We start from the raw sequence: 23,522 nt of genomic DNA on the forward strand, positions 1-23,522 counted from the left end.
ATGATGGATGTGAGCGCATAGCTCATCATGGTTTCTCCTAGGTTATAGATGTAGTGGGGTCATGGGTCTATGGGGCACCAAGAGTGGACTTACTTCATGATAGATGCAGAATGCCTTGGATTTCATTGTGCTGTATCAGTAGATCAATCCTTGAAAGGGGTCCTAATATACAGGCCTCCTGGTGCAGCTGGAAATTTCTTGAAATCCATCAATGAGGCAATCTCCCCCCTGGTTCTCAGATATAATCACTTCTTGGTTTTGGGAGACCTTAACATCCACTTGGACTTACCCACAAAGCCCGAGGCTATTTCCTTGACCGAGTCCCTTGCCATTTTCAACCTGTCCCCTTATATTTCCCATCCCACATACATTAAGGGACATACCCTTGACCAAATGTTTTCAAATTCTGAGATCGAGGTGCATCCGCCCCTTCCTTTAGTGTGGTCAGAACACCACGTTATCGGTTTCAATGTCTACAGGTTTGCAAGGGGTCACCAGTCCTCAGTCACGAAATGGGTAAATACACAAAGACCTTTCCATCGGATCACTCCATTTGCTTTGAGTGATGCACTGGAAAACCACCCTCCATCACTTTGTGGTGATCCTGAGAGTGATGCTCTCTATCTCGAGACCTGGGTGCAGCACTGCACTCCTGCGCTCGTCCCTATGCCCTCCCACTCCCTCAAGATAGCCAGACTCTCTGCTCTCTGGTTTAATGAGGTGCTGAGGCTGAATAAAACTCCTGCAAATGCCTGGAAAGGTTATGGCGCAAACATTTTCATTTAGAGGATACAATTGAATACAAACAGCCTTGAAGGCCCACCACACTAAAATACGGGATGATAAAAAAAGGTATTTTGCAGCCAAAATTGAGACCTTGTGCAATAAGGGCAAGGACATTTTTTAAATTGTGAAAGCCTTTTCCTCTCCATCTTCTGTCGACATGGCTCTTCTACCTTCCTTTGACTGGCTAACCAACTTGCGTCTTTCTTTCACAATGAGCTCAAGACCATTCTGGACCCCTTCGCCAGGGGGCCCCCAACGGACTCCGCCCATGCCATCATTTTAGCTCCTGTGGCACCCATAGATGGCCAAACACTAGTACAGTTTCTCCCACTCCTACCGGAAGTGTCCTTGAGGATCAAAAAAAGCATGAAATTCAGCTCCCCCTTGGATTTCTGCCCAGCCAATTTGCTGGCCTCTGTGGCCAAGTCTATCAAGCCTTCATTGAATAAAGTCCTTAACTCTTCTCTGACGACTGGCCATGTGCCTGTCATAATGAAAAGCGCTAACATTCTCCCGCTGCTAAAAAAGCCCTCAGCTGACCCCTCGGTGTCAGCTAATTATAGACCCATTTCACTTTTGCCTTTTTTCTACAAGACCTTGGAGAAATACGTCAACTCAGTGATCTCTGACTACGCTGAAAAACAATTATCTCCTTCATCAGAGTCAGTTGTGTTTTAGATCCATACATAGTACAGAGACAGCTCTTCTTGAAGTCTCTGAGTGTATCAAGGAGAAGTTCGACCGGGGGGGGGGAGCCATGCTTATTTTATTGGACCTCTATGCAGCTTTTAATACTGTGCTGCATGATAGACTCCTGAACAGGTCGCAGGACTATGGTCTTGGCGGCACGGTTCTGAAGTGGTTTGCCTCCTTCCTGGAGGACGAACACCAGGAGGTTTGGACTCCCCCTTTCGCTACTTCCATCCCTACCCTGAAAGTGTGAGTGCCTCAGGGCTCGATATTGAGTTCCACTCTTTTCAACATTTACATGCCTATCCTGGCTCCTCTGGCAGAAGCGTGCAGTGATAAAATTATCTTTTACGCAAATGATACGCAGCTTCTGTTCGCCTGCGAGAAGGGAGCAGACTTCAAAGGTGGAAAGATTAATCTCTGACTTTCAAAGGTATTTTCCTGGCTGAGGTCGAACCAGCTTAAATGTAACCCTGAGAAATCTGAGGTAATCTTTTTTGTCTCACCACCCGTGGATGAGTGGAAACTGTGATGGCCATCAGATATGTCAGCTCCACTCTCCGCTGTTAGCACAGTCAAAAATCTAGGCATCATGATGGATAGTGCCCTGTCAATGAGAGCGCAGGTCTTGTCAGTTGCTGGCTCCTGTTTTGGGCTATTACAGATGCTTAGGAATTTCCTTTCTCTCTTGCCTCTTTATCACAGGAAGACTGTTGTCCAGGCTCTGGTTGTCTCCAGACTGGACTTTTTTAACTGCTTGTATCTAGGCCATCCTGAATATCTGCTTAACCGCTTACAGGTGGTCCAGAACATGGCCGCACGGGCGGTTCTCCTGCTCAAACAAAGGATTAATATTTCTCTTCACCTGGAGGCCTTACATTGGCTTCCCGTAAAAGAGAACATTTGTTTTAAGGCCTTGGTTCTCTTCTTTAGGGCACTGCAGGGAACCGGTATGCAGTACATCAGAAGGAAAGTTACCCACTGTGTGCCTCCTAGAACCTTGAGGTCCTCCACACTGACTTTGGCTTCTATTCTTAAGATATGCCACGTCCGCACAGGTAGCCGCTCCTTCCAAGTGCAGAGTGCACATGCCTGGACCCTCTTACTTTTGACACTCAGGCAGTTGTCTGATGTTAACATATTTAGGAAAATGCTCAAAACTTGGCTTTTTTGGAATTAACCCCTGGTCTCCTGCCCCGTGGGGCAGTAATAGGTCTCATTGAGACTTTGAGCACCAGGATACTCTTTCTGAGTAGCTGTGCACATTATAATTGCTCATTCATTCATTCATTCATTCATTCATTCATTCATTCATTCATTCTTTCTTTCTTTTATAGAGGTTGTGTCTTCATTGGTGAGTGGGCTTCAGTTGGTTAGGTGTTTGTCCTTGTTGGTGGTGGTCCACATCTGGTCAGTGAGGTCATCTGGGTGGGGCTAGGGATCAGCGTCCCTGTATATCTTCTCTTTTTTATTGTGTGAGAAATGGTAGATGTTGTTACAGAGCTAGTGGGAGGGGGTAAGGAGGTTGGTTGAGGCTGCAGGGTTGGAGAATCCTTTAAAGATTGGGAATACTTATTTGCAGTTGTCAGAGCTGGTTTCAATTCTCAATGCCGGGGCCCTTTTATTTGATCCCCTTGGTTGGTAACGGGGAGCCTGAGTGCAGGTATGTAGTTGCTTCTGTTGAAGGATTCCTGGCTAGTTCTCCAATTCCTCTCTATATGCATGCAGTAGTGTTTGGATTTCCTGAGGTCATCTAGCTTGCTTGTTAGTTCTCCTTTGTTTGATGATCTTGATGGGTACAAAGGTATTGGTGCAGTCAGAAATCCATCAATTGAATTTTCTTACGTCATTGTCTGGGTTGTTGGTTGTGACAGGTTGGTTGTATTTGACGATGCTGAGAGCGTCCACTTCTGTTATTTTGTTGAAAATGGAGTCTAGTGTGTCTCCAGTGGTGTGCATTGGGCCCTGGATGAGCTGAAAAGGACAATGTTTTTGAGGCTTTCAGCAGGGCCATGGAGGTGGGTGTCTCTGGGGTCATCCAGGTGAAAGTTAAGGTCACTGAGAAGGATGACATCCTTGTAGATGATGGGGAGAGGTGCTATGAAGTCTCTGATGCAGTTGCTAAAATTGGTCCGGAGTCCGGGTGATCGGTACATGAGGCATCCTTTGATAGTGGTTTAACCATCTGTTTGTAGTTTGAAGTGCATGTGTTCCATGAACAGTGTGTTGGTGTCTGCAGAGGTGGTACATTTGATGGTGTCCTTGTGAATGATGGTGAGACTTCTGCCTGGATTGTGCAAGTCTGTCTTGGTGCACAGTGTTCTACCCCATTGGGATGGCTTTGGCGATGTCAGGTGCAGATGCTGGTTTGAGCCAGGTTTCAGTGAGGAAGAGCAGGTTGGATGGGTGAGTCTCAAAGAGGTGCCAGACCTCAATGGCATGTCCGCAAAATGGGTGTGTGCTAAGAATCATGCACTCGACTTTTAATGGTGCGTGTGTGGTGTGTGGCATAGACTGTGTGAGGGTGGCACATGTAGAAGTACTGCAGTAGGTGAATTGAGTACAGGTGAAAGGTCCTACTGTGATCTGTGGTGGGGCACTGTAGCAGTGATTGTGGTTTTGTTTTGGGTCAAGTGAGTGAAGGGTGTCAGGGGTATTGTTGTGGTGGGCATGGTTGAGATGCAAACAGAGGCATGCTTGCTTGCGTTGGTTGCACAGCTACTGCTATTAAGTAGGTCCCTGGAGTGGGAATGAGCACAGGGTGCAGTTGGTGGGTCTGGCTAGGGCAGGAAGAAGATGCTGAAAGAAGACAAAAGACTCAAGAGAGCAGGTACTAGCTGTGGAGGCAAGAAGAAAAAGTGCAGGTGGGTGGAGGGGCTTTAGGGGCAAGAGATATACAAGAGAAAAGGTAAAGTCAAAAACCAGCGCAAGATAAGTAAAAGAGTAGAAGAGGGAGAAGGTGAAAAGCGAACATGTTGCAAAAGAGTTCCAACAGTAAGAGAGAACAAGAGTAGAAGGTGGAAAAGTGGAAAAGTTTAGTAGTTGTCAAAGAGCACAAAAAAGCAAAAATCTCCTAAAAGAACCCATAAAGAGCATAAAAGAGCACAGAAAGACCACGAGAGAGCCCAAAAAGCACACAAATTAGCACAAAAGCACACAGGGAGGGCCAAGGGTGAAAATAGAGAAAAGTCGACAATGACAGAGTGAGCAGGCAGTTTGAGGGGGAGGGCCAAGAGCCCAGAAGAGGCAAGTGAGGGTGAGAGAGGTGAGAAAATGCTGCAGGAAGAGCTGGTTGGGGTCCTCAAGGTACAAAAGCCATATCTGGAAGGGCTTCGACTGGTCGGAGGATCAGTCCTAGGTGAGTAGAAGGGGGGGCTGTGCCTTGTGATGTAGAGCATTTTATTAAAGTTTTAGTTTGAAAAGAATTGTCAGCATTTAACATGCATGGATTAGAAAGACACAGACTGCATTAGCTTTCAACATTCATTCAATAAATCATAGGACCTTTAAAGGCATATTATTATATCGCCCACCGGGTCCTAAAAATGGATTTTTGGAGACAGTAGGCACCTTACTTGAAGAAGGATTATGTCTAGAATCCTACACAGTAATGGGTGATTTTAATTTTTATTTAGAAAGCCATTTGGATTCTGATTCTAATCGGTTGGAGCAAATTATGGGGGCTGGAGGGCTTCAACAGTTGGTGAAGGCCCCTACGCATGAAAAAGGACATACCCTTGATGGCATATATTCGAACAACCATGATCTTGTCTATACTTCAGTCCTTCCCATCTCATGGTCGGACTACTTTGCCATTCAGTTTGAATTGAATGGCTATGGGAGCCAATTAGCTAATACTAAACCAGCCCAGGAGATTGGGACCAGAGCCTGGGGAAAATGGATATTAATAAATTCGGAAACTCCCTCAGTAGCTCGATGCGATCCCCTCCCATGGGAGTGGAAAATGCCGCAGTGGCCTATAATCAATGGCTAGCCATATCTTGCAATCAACTAGCTCCTAGGAAACAGTGGAATCCTAAACGAGCCTTACTGTCAGCTCCCTGGTATTCGGAAGAACTTAGAGCTAAAAAATTGGATTGTAAATTGTTAGAAAGGGCATGGTGAAAAAATTATGGTGAAGCAGATAAGAAAGAATACAAACACTGCATCACTATTTACAAACAATTGTTACTGGAAGCTAAAAGAAAGTTTTTTTTCAACTCAGATAGCATTGGCCAAGTCCAACTCAAAGGAACTTTTTAGCACTATTAAAAAATTGTCTACGCCAATTGCCCCCAGGAGCCATAGCAATCTATCATTTCGCAAAAAAATTGCTAACTTTTTTAAACATAAAGTTGAAATTATATTTTCCTCCTTCACTGAAGCCAATAAAATGGCACAGTTAAACTCTAATATGAATAGATCAGGCAGGAGTGGTCCTTCATTGGAATTTGACCAATTCTCACCACTGGAGGTATCAGAGACAATTAAGGTCCTGACCTTGATACGTTCAGGAGCCCCTAGTGATCCCTGCCCTGCCTGGGTCATTAAACAAATACCTGAAGTGATAGGAATGGCCTTGACTCCCCTGTTAAATGCTGTTTTTGCATCTGGCATATTCCCTACAATCTGGAAGCAAGCTTCTGTTCTCCCACTCTTGAAGAAGAAGAATCTGGATCCAAAAGACCCCAACAACTACAGGCCAATCTCGCGGCTCCCTTTTCCTGCCAAAATCTTGGAAAAGGTGATGAACATCCAACTCAGTGCATTTCTCCATTGTAATAACGCTCTGGACCCATCGCAATATGGGTTCAGGGCAGATCATAGCACTGAGCTGGCTCTGTTGAAATCCACGGAGGAAATTAGAGAGGCCGTAGATGGAGGATGTAGTGCGGTACTAATTTTATTATACCTGTCCGCGGCCTTTGACACGGTCCATCATAAATTATTGATGGACCGGTTGTCTGAGATCGGTGTTGAAGGCCCAGCATGGATACTTTTACAATCCTTCTTAACTGACAGGTCTCAAACTGTGGACCTGGATGGTAATCCATCTAAACCATCTACACTCCCTTGTGGGGTGCTATTGGGCTCTTCTCTTAGCCCAACCCTTTTTAATATATACGTGGCACCATTGGCAGGAGTTATGATATCTTTTGGCTTCCAGCTCACCTCATACACTGACGACACACAAATAGTGTTGTCATTGACTAGGGGAGGTGAGAAAGAAACTGGGGACCGCTTCCATGAATGCATGAGTGCAATATCTTGTTGGATGCCCTCCAATTGCTTAAAACTTAATTCCAACAAGACCAAGGTCTTAAAGTTTGGGAATAATCCACAAGTGTGGACACCGGACTGGTGGTCGGAAGAACTGGGCTCCTGCCCTATACCCACTAAGAAGGCCAAAAACCTTGGGGTATTAGTGGACAACAAACTCACCATGGATGATCAAGTAAGCATGGTGACCTCAACTTGCTTTATGATTCTTAGAATCATAAGGAAAATCAGGATCTTCTTGACCGAGAGCAATCTCAAGACAGTAGTCATGGCCCTTATAACGTCACGTTTGGACTATTGTAACAGCCTATATCTGAACATACAAAAACAACATATGTATAGGCTCCAATTGGTCCAAAACGCAGCGGCCAGGCTGCTGTCCGGAACACCTAAATTTGTCTCTGTGAAAGGAGAGCTTAAGAATCTATACTGGCTTCCGATAAAAAAGAGCTCGCTTTAAGGCACTCTGTATTGTTTTTAAGGCCATCAATGGAATTGGTCCTGAGTTTCTTAAGCAAAAGTTCCACTGGTATGTTCTTGGTAGAACGTTACGATCTACCAGTGCTAAACAAGTGCAAGTCCCCATGTCAAAAAAAGTTAATTGGGGAGGCATGAGTTTTACTCTTTGTGCCTCGAGAGCCTGGAATGAGATTCCCTTTTTTCTTAAGACTGCCCCGGATCTTCTTTCATTTCAGAAGGGCCTGAAGACATGGCTCTTCTCGCAGTAGTACTCTTTCAGCTTCCCCAGGCAACCAGTACTTAGCGCCAGGACACCCAAGGGTAATCGCCCGCTCTACAAGTGCAAATAACATAACATAACTGGCTTTCACTTTTTGATCAATCTCAAGTAAACTTAGTTTGATGGAAATGATAATCACATGACTGAGCTAGCTAGCATAGTTGAAAGTACTATTAGATGCTCAATATATTCAGTCCTAGGTAGGATTATTGTTGGCAGACAAGTTTGCGGGATAACTAAGCCAGGTATGGGTTTTTATGTACATGCTATTTCTTGAGTTTTTCTTGTGTACTGTAGTAGTATTTGTAGTGAATGTCATATTTAAATAACAGTGACTATCCCTATTAGCCTTAAAACTAGAAATACCTGAGGTGTTTCAGCTATGTCAGTCCCTGTTGAGGATACTGTAGCTGCACCTTCAAGCATCACAAATGTGGTGAGATTGTCATCAGTGAAAGATTTTTAAGTTTTACGAGATGACATCAGATTTCTCTCTGGACTGTGCCATTCACAGATAAAGTCTGAGCTTAGTTTTACAATTGCTAGGGCCACAAGGAGGGTGGTTTAATTTTGGGCTTGTACTTTTGGAAGTTGGAACAGAGCCAGGTGGCTTCTCTCAATTGAAACACCTTCTATATTGTTAAAACAGTTTGATTTTAAATTGCTTTCTTAGTAAAAGAAACTGTGAGTCATTTAGAATGTTAACACATATTGAGATTATCGTACTCCTGGTCATTTAGAGTCAACATATTCATAGTTGTCTGAGAGTCAGTGAGGATTAAACCACCTCATTACTAAATTGATGCAAGCCAATTCCCTTTGCTAAAATCCCAAAACATTTACATCAAATCTAGGAATAAGCGAGCCTAATTAACATTTATCTAAGCAGCACAGGCTGTCTCTGTCTTTTGGTTTGCCAGCATGACAGTCATTGGCCTTGGAGAAGCACTTAGCGTACTTCGTGTAATGAGCACATGGCAATGCTCATCATATTGCTCCACAATTGATCAGAACATTTAAAGTAGAAACTTCTAGTCCGCACATAGGCTGCTGGTGATGACACAGCATTCCATGATTCTACCAATACCCCACTCTGTTGTCATATTAGAGTGGTTTGGTACAGCATTATTTAAACAGCTTGTTTTTCAGGCCTGAACCCGTGGCTTTTGTGTAGAAATTTCAGCAATAATGTGGTTTCCCGTATCTTTCTTATGTGTCTTGTGCAGGTCCTCTTTACTCTGCTCTTTCTGCCTCCATGCCTCCGTGTCTCAAACATAACAGGTCTTTTAAAACAAAAATTTGAAAAGCCTTATTCACAAGCTGCATTTAGTAGTATGAAAGGATTACTACCATTGTACTACTTATTTACTACAAAATGCATCCCACAATCCTACAGGTGGAAATCTGCACCACCATCTTTTTAATGGTGAGATCCCACATGAGTAAAATTTGTATTTAGACAATAATGTGAGAGAGACCAGGAACTGTGGCAGGAAAATGGTGAATGCCTACAACAAAATAGTAGGGATTTGTGTAGGGACACAGTCATACAAACAACCAGTCACAAAATAGACCATTACTATTCAGAGGCAGCACTTTTAAATTAACTACGGCCTAATATACAACAAAGCAGTTGTACATTTAATCCAGTCCCACCTTGCAGTATGTCTAGTACTACTCAAATGTACTGCAACATATTGCCTTAGAATATAATGGTGACAGGGACTTAAAAATCACCCTATTGGAAATAATGTAAATAATTAAATTATTTTGACTTTTAATGTAGATATATGTATTGGAATTAAATTTTAAATGGTTATTTTAGATTTAAATGTAAACATCATATTGATAACTTAGAAAAAAGCAAATAAAAATACACTTTACATTTTTTTAAATTAATTAAAAACATATTTACTTATATTTTACTATTATTAACATTTTTAAAATGATACTTATCATGAAATAATATATATAAATTAAACAATATATTTTAATTATTGAATTATTTTATGAACAGTTAGTATGTTGAAACATGTTATTTGATTAGTTCTAGGTTAATAGTAGTTATTTAATTAATGAAAACATGTTTTAATATTTTATTTTTTTATAAATAAGTGCCAGTTATTATTTTTCCCTATATGTATCATAGGGACTTCCCCACACTGGTGGTGGCGGAACTGTGTCCGCTTACAAGTGAAAAAAGCTACTAGTACTAATTTTACACTCGAAAGTTCAATCTTAGATAGCTCTACCCAACACTCCTATGGTTTAAGGAGGTGGAGACTTGTAGGTCTGTACTAAGGTGTACATCTATACTTGGAAAAGATTGCTAGCAACAAAGTATAGATTTACACCTGGGAGTTTGCATACATTTATACATGAGTAAATATACATGTGTAAATGTATTATGTAAATAGAGCCCTAAGTGTCAAAGTTCATATGTTTTAAAGAGTGGTGACTTTCACAATGCAAATGTTCACTATCCATGAGATGATTCTTTATTGTAAATGCAGCAGTATGTGAAAATGATGCATTCATGATGCTTTCTTTTGTAATATCATGAGGTTAACTTTGCACAAAATTAGTATTCTATTATTGTAGATGCTTTAAATTATGTGTTATTCAGGACAAACAACCAAACTTAAGACCTCAATGGCTGAGGCATTTACGGTACCCAGTAAATAAAATTACCCATTGTTGAGGTATTCACAGGACCTGGTAAGTACCATTGCCCAGTGATGAGGTACCTAAGGGGTGAGGCAGATATCTACTTATTGAAGTTTTTTTTTACTTGAAATGAGGTATAACATGGAATTTATAATTAATATATTTCTACATCAATTAAAGTGAGGTAAGAACTCATTGAGGGTTGTGGCAGTCAAACATTAGAATGAACAAAAGGACTTGGATAGGACTGTTAGATGTACATCTACTCATCTTAGACATTATGGATGGTGGGGATTGTGCTTTGTTCATGTTACTACATTTCTTGGAGGCCCTTACCAAGGTTGATCACAATATTCTGATTAAAAGAATAAGAGAGTTGATAGAGATTGCTGGGGGAACAGATACATTGGTTCAGTCCTTTTTAGGGGATGGGCTGGTCAGAACTTGTAGAGGAGATACATCATTCTTCCAAGAAAAGGTCATGTTTGGGTGCCTTCGTGGCTCTTGGCTGACCCTTACCTTTCTTATCTTATGTAAAACCATTACATGAACTACTATGAGCATCAAAATCAAATTCCACAGATATACCAAGGTCTCCTTAATATTGCTCTATATTTGTAAATATAAAGTAAATGCAAGTAAAAAGTGATGGAGTTCTCCCTATGGTATAAGTAAAATCATTGTGTTAGGGAGCCTGTGTAATGCATACCCTAGTGTAACCCCAACATGTTTCTGCCTCCACACTTCCTACAGAATGATCCCTGCCTCTCTGCTTGAATAGCTAAGAGATAGTACTGCACCAAATGTGCACTTGTTGATTTACTTTCCTCCTTTAACTCACATGAAACCCAAACGCTGACCTTCACAGAGAGAGAATTCATAATTCTTATGATCCAATTTTGAGAGAGGTTTGCAAGTAGAAGAGACCCTGTGAGGTAAAGCACTGTCTTTTCAACTGCATATTGCAAAAGTTTAGTCAGAGCAGGACTATTTTCAGATGCTTCACTTGCAAGTCCATTGCAGCCTGTCAAAATGCCAGCAGCATACAAAGAAGGAAGAAGGTTGCAGCTAAAAGGCAGCCTTAAAGCCCTGCAATAAATGAGTTTTTCAAATTGTGAACACCTGTGCAGATGCCCTAGCAAATAACATTTAAAAAAAAACATTTTTGTATAACTACTGAAACCCCTAATCAAAAAATGAATCTAAGGAAAATAGAACTAATAAAGAATGGAATGCTTGAATTAATCTTAGCCACTAGCAATTATTGGTGCATTTTCCAGTCCATCGAATGTTGATCACCATGCAACCACAGGCAGGATCTAGCCATATACAAATTAGCCTTGGTATTTCTACAGTGAGACAGTCCAGTTGAACTAACATGCTATGTCCCCTATAAAGGTGGCCATTCGGACAGGACTATTCCCATAAAGCAGGAACAAGGATGATTGATATATAGCTGATCTGTGTCTGAAATGGCATCAATGTTGTGTTTTCAAGTCAAATCAAATACCTTTATTTTGGCAGACTGTGCTATAAAAGTATGCAATGAAAAGTAGCACACAGTGTGAATTAATAAAATATTAAAATCCACTAGGCAATACAATCAATATAAACTAATTCTATAAATATATATTTCATAATGAAATAAACAGCGCCACAAGATAGAGAAAGTGGATCAATTCATAAGTGAGATGAGGGTTGGGATTCCAAAGCATACAGTAGATCTCACAGATATCATCAACAATAAGACATAAGAACCTAAAATGCAAAATACAGTACAGTGCATAAAACATTACATTGCCTAATTTACAAAAAAGCCTCTGGTGATACTAAGGAGAAAGTAGCCTTCTTCTGAGGAATCACATGCAACCCAAAAATGTGGCAACTGCACGAGAATCTGATCTAAGAATTCTTAATGCAGTACTATGACTACATGTCCCCAGCTACTTGCAAAGAGGCTTGATCCATTCTTGAGACAGGCCAGCATAGGCTGGACAGGTGAACAAGACATGGGCTATGGTTTGATCAGCATTATTACAAACAGGACACAGAGCAGAGTTATCATAAGATGCCCATTTACAGGTAAACGCTTTCAATGGTTGAAAGTAGTTTCCTGACCAGTGGGACACTTATACAGTCCCAACAGTGTTCCAGGACACTAGTTATTTTAAAATCAAGAAACCCTTCTGGCAACATGGCTCTGGAATCTATAGCAATGTTACTCTGCATAAGCCAAGACCAATATTGATTTTTCAACAGCAATTTGAGACTGAATCTCCCAGAGCTCCTTCATGCAGAGTTCATGTTAGACTTGGCTTTTTCAGCGTGTTTGCCCCCCAGACTTTTTTGCTTCTTGGCCTCCTGTTTTTGACCCTGTTTTTGTTGGTTTTAGGACTCTGGGCACTTTACCACTGCTATCCAGTTCTAGGGTGCAAATGCTCTCCCTGTAAATTGTGTTTATGGATTGGTGATTACATGATTGCCATATATGATTTATTTACTGGTAATTCCCTAGTGTAGTGTACTGTATGTGCCCAGGGCCTGTAATCAGATGCTGCTAGTAGGCCTGCAGCACTGATTTTGCTATCCATATGGGCAGCTATATCAATGTTACTCTGCATAAGCCAAGACCAATATTGCTTTTTCAACAGCAATTTGAGACTAAATCTCCCAGAGCTCCTTCATGCAGAGTTCATGTTAGACTTGGCTTTTTCAGCGTGTTTGCCCCCCAGACTTTTTTGCTTCTTGACCTCCTGTTTTTGACCCTGTTTTTGTTGGTTTTAGGACTCTGGGCACTTTACCACTGCTATCCAGTTCTAGAGTGCAAATGCTCTCCCTGTAAATTGTGTTTATGGATTGGTGATTACATGATTGCCATATATGATTTATTTACTGGTAATTCCCTAGTTTAGTGTACTGTATGTGCCCAGGGCCTGTAATCAGATGCTGCTAGTAGGCCTGCAGCACTGATTTTGCCATCCATATGAGCAGCCTCTAAATGTAACTCAGACCTGCCACTGTAGTGTCTGTGCACAGTTTTGTACGGCCATGTCCACATGGTAAGTGCACCCAGTTGCCAGGCCCTAACCTTCCTTTTTCTTACATTGAAGACACCCCGAAGGTAGACCCCAGGTCGCCCCAGGGTCAGGGTGCAATGCATGTGAAAGATGGGACATGTACTGAGGTGTAGGACATGTCCTGATAGTGAAATACAGTGTATTTTGTTTTTCACTATTGAAAGGCTATCTGTGTCATAGGATAGAATGGGAGTATACTTATAACATCTTATACATATAACTTGCTTTGGGACAAGATAGAAAGATGGAGTTTATCATGCCAGAACTCAGAATATAAACATGAATATTTTAGTAACGATGATTTTTATATAGTGTGTTTGAAAATACAATTTTTAGAAAGTAGGTATTTTTATGCTTAGCCCACCTGTGTGCCTCTGTTGGTTTGTGGATTGACTGTCTGGCTTTGGAGTGACAGGGGCTGGAGATGTGCATTTTCTCAGACAGCCACTGGGGGGGGGGGTTGATGTGTGTCCTGCCCTTCCTGAATAAGTCAGGACTGGCCTGAATAGACCTGGGCTGCATTCAGTCTAGTGGGAGGTGTTTTCACTATCACCTGAATAGGCCTGATCTGTATTTAGAGTGGTGGGAGGAGATTTTCCTAGCACATGAATAGGCCCTCTCGGCCTTGTACAATGCTGTCTCCACCTCCTGCCAGGAAATTAGTCCAAAGAGGAAAGAACTGTTTTGGGACCAGTACAGATACTCTGAGCCCAAAAGAACAAAGAAAAACTGAGTATAAACATTGGGGCCCAGACCCCAGAAATGTAGATCACTGCTGAACTAAGGAACCTGCCAGGAAGAAGAGCTGAAAAAGCTGTCAGGAGGAACTGCTACTTTGCTGTGTTCTCTGCTGTGTTGGCCTGCTGATTGCTGCTTCTGTCTTGAGCAGGGAATGGACTGGATTGTACTTTCATCATCCAGCTGTTAGAGTTCTCTCCAAGGGCTTGAAGTACAGCTTGACTCTTGTTGGAAGTCTCAGGGAGATAGAAGATTTCAGAGAATCAAGAAACCTGCCAAAAAGATGAGCTGGAAGAGCTGGACTGGAGGAGTAGTGCCCCTTTGCTTTGTTGGTGCTTTGTTGGGTTGGCCAGCAGTTGCTGCTTATGCCCTGGGCAGTGAAAGGACTGGGCTGAACTTTCTTTACTTGTGATGAGTATCTCCAAGGGCTTTAAGTAGAGCTTGCCTCCTGTTCTGAAGTCTCAGGGACCGCAAAGACTTCACCGACCTCTGGGTTCCTCCTCAGGAACCATGGTTTAACTTGCCACAGAGAGGGAAAAGCAACCACCTCCATCTCTGTGTCCTGAAGGCACCGCAGAGTGCACCAAGACATCTTGCACCACAACCCTGGTCTCACCATTGAATACGACTGCCACCGTCGCCAACCAAGCCATGCTTGCACCGTGACCTGTGGGCACTGTACTCCGCACCACCTCACTTCAGTACACCACACTGGTCTCACCGATGCCATTGCTGCCTGCTGACTTGGACACCTATAAACGCATCATGGCTGGGGGCACCGCTTTATGTCTCATGAGGCACCTCCTCGTCCCACACTGCAGTCTGGGCTGACCGGTGCCAGCTCCCGCTAACCGGCTCTGTCACTTGCACCATGACCTGTCAGCACTGCAATGAGCACCGCCACACTCTGCATCGTAGCCCTGGTATCAACAACACTGCTGGACGAGCATCACCGAGCCGCTGCCTGCACCATGCCTTGAGGGCACTGCACGCTGCACCGCTATACTTTGTATTGCAACCACAACAGTTACCACAACTGACTCGCGCCAACGTGTCAGCTACAACAAAAAGGTACTGTTCACTAGTCTGCCAACACATGGACTGGAGTGGTCAGACAGAACTGTTGGATTCTGTCATTTTCGGTATCGCGGACCGACTCCAAGGAACTGAATTTTAAGGTTAATCTTGTAAAGTGCATATTTTTAAGTACTGTATGGTGGATTCTTACCGCTTTTGTCTTTTTTGACTATCTAAAGTATTGGATATTTTTCAAAACTTGTGTGGTGTCCTTTTGTAGTGTTTTCACCGCATTACTGTTAGTTATGTGCAAATGCTTTACACACTACCTCTGAGGCAAGTCTGACTGCTCATGCCAAGCTACCAAGGGGGCAAGCAGGGGTTCCTGACTAGGAAGAAGGGTCCCTACTTTGACAAAGGCACAACTATGCCAACTAGAGACTCCCGTTTCTAACAGTTCAGCATTTATTTTACTATGGGTGAATCACATGATTTTGTTGATACTATCAGTGTTCAGAACAACCTGCAAAGCAGCAGCATAATGAAAAAGTTCTGGAGTAAAACTAAATACTCCTCCAGAATGGCTGTGGGCGATACATGGGCTTATCATCTATTGCCTTCCTACCCGTATAAAGCAACAATGGAAAGGTTGGAGTGCTCAGAGGAAGGAGAGCTTATTCTTTGCTGCTTATACTAGGACACTGATATTGGAGTTCAATATTACAATATCTGAACAGTAATTCAAAACCATACTTGGAAGAACCCACAGCCTTAGCTTTGTATATCTGGGGAAAGGGTGCTATTGGTTTCCTAAAGGAGGCAGAATGTTCCTTGGAAATAGCACCTGTGATCTGCTTGGGTCTAAGAGTCATTTTCTCAATGTGAGGCTTCCAAGACATGGATAAGGACAATGTGATACCCAGACAGTTAAATGAATCCACCCTCTCAAGTGTCATGCCCCATAGCAGTAATCTACTTTTAAAGGTTTAATGCTGATTGAAAGTAAATAACTTTGTCCTTGCTACTTTGATCTTCAAACCACAGGAGGTGCAAACTACTCAAAACAGTGTAGTTAGTTAGTGTTGGAGTCCACTAAGATTTTTGGAGATCAATTAGGTGTCATCATCAAGTAGCAACATAGGTGTCTTAGGTGTCGCTAGAATGGGGCAGTAGTGGTGTGCTGATATAAATAGTGGACTATATCATTAAGATATAAGGAACAAAGTGGGAGCCAGGACACAGCCCTGACAGACTACTTTATTTGCGGGAATCCAATCAGTAAGCCTGCCCAGGTTACCCCGATATACTCTGGCATAATTTTCTTTTTGCAGACAGATGACCAAAACTATGAGATCAAGGGGCATACCCATTTCTCGAAGAACCTGCCATAATTTAAAGTGGGGAACTAGGTTGAATTCTGACTTGAGATCGATGAAGGCAATATATAAGCTGCCTCTGATGATAAGAACCATCTTCCAAAATTTCTGAATGAATTGAAAACCCTGAACAATAGTGCTAGTTTTCTAGTGAAAACAGATTAAAGGGAGTTATCATCTTGTATTTTGCGACCCAGTCATGGTTTTGAATTTTTTGGATACAGTCTATAAGCCTTATTGGTCCTGGCAGGTAAGGATCTGTCCCCCTTTTTAGAAACAAGAATAATCTCTGCTCCCTTCTATGAACTCGAGATGGAAGCTCCCTCTACTATGGCATTGGCATTGACAAAGGCAAGAATATACTTGGGTCAATTTTCTCAATCATAGACAAATAAGTCACCTGGAATATCATCTGGTCCAGAAGCTCTTCTAGTGGTAATATCATCACTGGAGGGGGATGTGAGTCTCATGCTCACTTAAACAATACCACAATGCTAATGTCGAATTAAGCTAATACAGGCCGTGGGTTGCTTGTGTTCCCATAACTGAAGATGAGACTTCACAGTTTGTTTTGACCTTTCCTATCAAAGCAGGACCAATGATGATTTGTATGCAGATCTCTGGTGGGGCATAGTGGGTAAAAAATGATGAATTGAAAAGTTGACTGCCAGAGTCTGAGACTTTTTCTGCATGCATTATTTCCATTATCTTTGTGTTTTGATGAGTGTGACACTTAATTGTGGCGAGTATGCTCAGATGTGAGTCCTGTATACCCCCCAAGATTCAAACAATTCTTTACTAACAAGGCAAATGTATGTTAAAACTGATATGGATTGGAAGTGTTCTTGTTCAGAGAGGACCTGGCTTGTTATTATGGATGGGACATTTCCTTTTGGACTAAGGTTGATTTTCAGGTACCTTATCTCTGTCTGAAGTGGCACAGTAGGTGAAAAACCATGGACTGGAAAGTGGACTCAACTACCAGTGGCTAAAACTTTTCTTTTTGCAGGCATTTTGCCAATTATCACTGTATTTTCGCTAAAAAATGATGTTGAAGCATGTCCAGTCAGAGTTAAGAACTAAGAAAACCACCATTTTTGTGTTTGGGCATAACAATCAAAGCAGGTAATGCGATATTGTTGCAAGATCTTAGTGCAACACTGCATTTAGAAATGTGGCACAGGCTGCCTTCTGCATGTGTTTTACTGTCAATACAAATTCTCTCAGGAAACTAAACACACCCTGGGAGCAATATGTAACTGCAGCACCTACTTCTAGCTTATTATTTGTTCTTCCTTCAAGGTATTTTTTCAAATGTAAAAAGGCTCTTACAAACCAGCTTCAGAGCCACAATGCTATTCATCCGTGAAGATTAAATCTTGATGAGTCAACATTAACATTAGAAGATTACTTTTGGGGTAAACAATACTCAAATTTGAGCCTTAATCTCCTTAAGTTTTTCCTTGAAGTCACAGACATTTAATTTTAGTCAAAATCATTTTTCTGAGATTTCCCTTGTTTAAACAAAAAATAGTATACCCTCTCTACTGCTCCCTATCCTTTCCCAAACCTGAACTCTTTCTTTATCCTAACATATTACCTTTAATCTATCTGTCACCTTAAATCAAGTGACAGACAGGAGTAAAGGGCTGACATTTTCTCATAGGAAAAACAGAACTAATTGCCCAAAGATTTGAAGATCGGAATTTCAATTTTTAAGACAAAGTTGTGCTAGATAAAGATGGTTAGAATTTATAGAATCACCTAATTGAGCAAAAATATCCAATCATTAGATGAAAATACAAAATTAAAGAAAGCAAAAACTGACAAGTGTTGATAACCGCTGATACACATGATGAGGATCAAAGATATTTATTGCCAACCACCTTTAAAATCACTGCTTTATAGGTGAGTCAAGGTTAAGTCAAATATAGCTCATACACTCAAGTATCTCCACTTAGTAAGAACTAAATTCTACCTTTTCTTCTGTCATTCATTTGCAAGATTGATTAAATTTATCATAGAGGATTTACAAGAGAAGCGATAGCAGTACAAACTACTCACCCACTCATGCAAGGCATCATACAAATAAGGACTGGTGTACCTTAACCAACGCAAAACCATTTACCAGCCCACTAGGAAACTCAGATCCAGATTCCTTGCTCTGTCGCATCTGCCAGACATACAGCAGAGGCTGCTCCTTCACCCATCTAGGTGCTAAGACCTGGAATTACCTCCCCCTGCATATCAGAGCCTCACCATCGCTCTTGCAATTCAATTAGGACCTCATGACATGGATGTTCAATCAATAGGAGAACAGGCAGCATTATCTGACAGCGCCTCAAGACCCTCATGGGTGAAGCAGCCACACTCTACAAATCCTGATTGATTGATAGATACGTTCATTTTTCTAGCATCTAGCTGTTAAGCCTAACTTAAACCCTTATGCTGAGCCTCTACCATTGGGCTAATGCAGATAACATTCCTAACAATTCTGTGCAATCAGTCGCCATAGGGTTAAGCCAATGCCTTCCACCATATTGATTGGTAACACACAGCATCCCCACAGAAGGGTATATAGGAATATGTGCTGTATATTGAAAATTGACGCATTTGTCTGTTTAAAATAAACAATTTGCTTCATTTATTCTAGATCGGCGTTTCAAACATTTTGTAAATCAAACACTTCATATATAAAAATAAACTATGCTGAAAAATCCCTAACACAAATTAATTATAAAGGATTTTTACCAGTGACTTGATCAGATTCGATGCTGGATTCTCCACATTATTTACTGTGTTTTCCTAAAACACAAAAAGTCGAACAATTAATGAGTTTATAAAGTACTTTGAAAGCTAACAAGTATATTGACAGTTTTCCCCCCAATCTGCAAAAAGTGCACTAATCAGCATAAAAGCATTCCTTGCATTTGGCTACATTCATATCAGAGTATCAGATAATATGCACCTTGGGCCAAAGCCCAGGCCGGGATTTTGCTGAAATGTTCAGCTCCTCACAAAGATGCAGTTACCTTGCATTTTCTGTTTTTATGTAGGTGGGAAAGAGTTTAAAATACTTCAAAGCAAAGGTGCAACCACCCTGGGAAACAGCCTTTACATTGCATTAATTAGCACGCAGTGCCTTTACCATCCATTTTTTATCACACAAATTTTTACCACACATACGAGTAGTCCTCAGTTCAGACTCGTGCCTTTTGCTTAAATGGTGTAAATCTGTTCAGTACATCCAGAGAAAATTAGAGTTAAAAATATAGATATATCTGGGCGGAGCCTAAACACACATCTCATCGTGAGATCTGATTGGCTGTCAGTACTTCATCCAAGAAGTATTGGCAGCCATCTTGGGACCAATATACATGATAGCACCTCATTAAAAAGCATTGCAGTTAATAGAAGGTTTTAAGACATTAGTTACATTAGAAATCATTTGTTGATGGTACCATATTCATTTTAGGAATTGTGGTGTGTTCTACTAAGGTGATTTTACCATGTGAAAAAGCCTTCTGCTGTGATATCATGAATCATGTTTGAGAGAAAACTATTTTCTCATGCTTTTCCCACAGAGGTTTGGAAGGTGATCCTGAAGCTAAACTGAGAGCATATTTTCTGTAAATTCACATTATCTCTCTCGTAGTCGTGTGAGAATGAAGTCTGACCTTCTCAGTAAAACATGTACATCCAACAAGGCAGAGACTGTCAGTTGATTCCTTTGTGTTCTACTGCAGCTTCCCAGAGTGTTCTAAAGAACAACTAGAGCGCTAACAGTCTTACTTATGACAAACGTATTGCACACCTGAAGCCATCTTGATTGGAATAAAGTGGTAACATTTAATTTAAAAAGGAAGAAAATGAGAGGGTTCATTTTGCCATAGAAAGTATGATTAGTGCTGCAGACAGAAAAATTAGGGCACATTTTGAATGACTTCTCAAATCCTCTTCTATTTGTTTAAAAAAATTTTGACATGCAGACTGAAACATTCACTTTCAACACCAGCAGCAGACTTCCCTGGTGAGCAGTAGCTTTACTACAGTGATCTAATAAGCAACTAGAGTGCTAACATTCTGAATTTATGGCAAATGTGTGACACATCTGAATGCCTTCTTGTTGGAAGCAAAGTAAAAAACTAGGGGTGGGCGGAATTTGCGTAATCGCGTTACGCAAATCTCCGCGAAACGGTAAAAAAGCCCCGCGAACATGCAGAAATTCCGCGAACACGCGGAATTGCTTGTTCGCGATACTTTTTTCCTGTTCGCAATCGCTGTTTGCGTGCTCGCGGTGAAATATCTCGCGAACACGCATATTGAGAACGCGAACAAGCAAAAAATTTGGCGAAGTTGCGGAACGTAGATTTTTTTGCAATTTCGCGTTCTCCGCGGAACGCGAAATTACCCAAATTTCGCAAATTCCGCGAACGGAACGGAATTTACCGCCCAGGCCTATAAAAAACTGAAAGTATTTCTTACTGGGGAGACTGTAGTAAATGAGGAAATTAGGAAACTTCATAACAAATAAGTCTCCCAAAATGGCCACCAGAGACAAAAGAGCCCAAATGTAGCACAAATATCACCCAGATGTAGCCCAAGTATAGCCCAATGACAGAATGTCCCAGAGTGTTCTAACGAACAACTAGAGCGCTAACAGTCTTACTTATGACAAAAGTATGGCACACCTGAAGCCATCTTGATTGGAATAAAGTGGTAACACTTAAAACATTTAATTTACAAAGGAACAAAATGAGGGGGTTAATTTTGCCATAGAAGTTAAGATTAGTGCTGCAGAAAGAAAAATTAGGGCACATTTTGACTTCTCAAATCCTCTTCTATTTCATAAAAAAATTCTGACATGCAGACTGAAACATGCACTTTGAATACCAGCAGCAGACTTCCCTGGTGAGCAGTAGCTTTACTACAGCGATCTAATGAGCAACTAACTAGAGTGCTAACATTCAGAATTTAAGGCAAATGTGTGACACATCTGAATGCCTTCTTGATGGAACTAAAGTAAAAAACTGAAAGTATTTCCTACTGAGGAGACTGCAGTAAATGAGGAAATTAGGAAACTTCATAACAAATAAATCTCCCAAGATGGCCACCAGAGACAAAGAGCCCAAATGTAGCCCAAATATCACCCAGATGTAGCCCAAGTATAGCCCAATGACAGAATGTCCCAGAGTGTTATTATTGTTATTAGTGCCTTAAAAGTGGGGCTGCGGGGGTCCTATGCGGTAGCTGGGCCCAGTTCAAGTAAAGGGTCAGGGTCAGATGGGGCCCCTCTGGTGTGTAAGTTAATCATTACCAAGAGACAAATGACACTCGGTGAGTTTGATTTCCCCTGACACAATGGTGACCACCGTTTTAAGCATGCTATTGATGCTACTGGTGACAGGGCGTGCATTTGTTTGCCCGATGCGCTTCCCCATGATATGTTTTAAAACAAATAAAACAGTTTGCAGCTGTCAGGGTAAGCCAGGAATTTAAACTTGAACTTGGGGGCACTCACCTCATTGCATCTGAAGGCCTCGTAAGGGGGTGGCACTGCCCTGCCTCTTCCTGTCGCTGAAGGACGCAGATGGGCCCACCCTGGGTGTGGCCCGGGCACGCCCGCGCATGTCCTGCACTGCTGGAGCGGCGATGTACTTTTCCGCACCGCCTGACACAGACACAGTGATGTCAGTGCCTTCTGGCACTTGGCTTGTGGGGCTTGGAGTCGCCCCTGGATTGTGGTGCTGGCTGTGGCTGTAGCTCTGGTGCTGCCTCTCGCTGCTGGTGGCTCCTGCGCTGCGGGAGCTGCGATGGGCTTTTACACACCTTCGGGCGTGAACACAGTGATGTCAGCACCTCCCGGCGCTTAACTTGTGGGGCTTGCAGTCCCCCCTGGATTGTGCTGCTGGCTGTGGCTGTAGCTCCAGTGCTGCCTCTCGCTGATGGCGGCTTCCGCGCTCCATGCGAGGGCAGCAATGCGTCAGTTCTGAGCTGAGGGTGATGTACCGGTTCTGAGACGGGGCAGTTCTGGAGGTGATGTACTGTGTTTCTCCATGCAGTAGGGGTGATATATTGATCTTTTCCACACAGTGGTGGCAATGCAGCAGTTCTGAAGCAGCTGTACTGAAGGTGATACTCAGGATCCATGTATGATACATCAATCCTGCTTCTGCAACAGCGGTGATGCATTGATTCTGCTCTCGATGCAATGGTCACTTTAGGCCCACTTCAAAGGGTCCAGGACTGGGGTGCCACACCTTGGCAGGGCACTGTCGAAATGTCGTCGGAGACTGGTTTAAAGTTTTTTATATCCCCGAGACTTCAGATTAGGAGGCCAGCCAGCTAGCCCTTGACTGACTCTGCATTCAAGTGATGCAGCTCCAGTCCTTCTCACCCAGGTAAGAGAGATCAGCAGGCAGCCGGTCAACACAGCAAGGCAGGAATTGAGCAAACAGCAGTCCAGCAGAATGGCTTTCCTTTAGCAGCACAGTAGTTCTTCTTCCTGGCAGAGTGGTCACAGGTCCAGAAGAGTACTCAAGTCATGGTGTAAGAATTCCAGTACTTGTGCGCAGTTGTTCCATTGAAGTGGGGGAGACTTCAAGGAGATTTGTATGAAATGCACAGAGGTCCTCCTTTCCTGCCCTGGCTCCAGACACACTACAGGAGGGTATATTGACCTTTGTGTGGGGACAGGACACATCCTGTTCAGGTGTACGTGTAAGGCTTTGCTCAGTTCCTCTCTCCCATCTCCGAGGATGGCCCATCAAGTCACACTTAAGCTCCCATTACATATGGCTGTCCAGGGAAAATACACAAAGCCCAGCTGTCACCCTCCCCGAACATCTATCAGAGACAGGCACCAGCAACCAAATTGCTAAAGTAGGAAAAGGCCAACTTTCTAAAAGTGACATTTTCAGACTAGCAATTTAAAATCAACTTTACCATAAGTTATGATTTTAAATTGTGAGTCCAGAGACACGCCAATCAAAAAGTATTTCTCTTAGCAATTGAAAATTACACTTAAAAATGTAATAAGGTGATCCCAATGTTATGATAGATAGGCCTTGCATTAGTAAAAAACGAATTTGAGAGCTTTTCCCTACTAGGAAATGCTAAACTTAAAGGTACAATACATTGCATCCTGCCCCC

The 23,522-nt window shown here is 42.2% G+C and overlaps 1 protein-coding gene across 1 annotated transcript in view; it reads right to left on the bottom strand.

Moving 5' to 3' along the window:
• The window catches only part of LOC146811157 (uncharacterized), a 209,535-nt gene that overhangs the window by 109,836 nt on the left and 76,177 nt on the right, over positions 1 to 23,522 (bottom strand). Inside the window, exon 6 of the mRNA XM_085618219.1 lies at positions 19,122 to 19,175. Within this exon, the coding sequence (XP_085474345.1) occupies positions 19,122 to 19,175 (54 nt within the window). The remainder of the gene's footprint in view (positions 1 to 19,121; positions 19,176 to 23,522) is intronic.

The sequence above is a fragment of the Triturus cristatus genome, chromosome 7 (genome assembly GCF_964204655.1).
Source record: "Triturus cristatus chromosome 7, aTriCri1.1, whole genome shotgun sequence".
Classification (NCBI taxonomy): domain Eukaryota; kingdom Metazoa; phylum Chordata; class Amphibia; order Caudata; family Salamandridae; genus Triturus; species Triturus cristatus.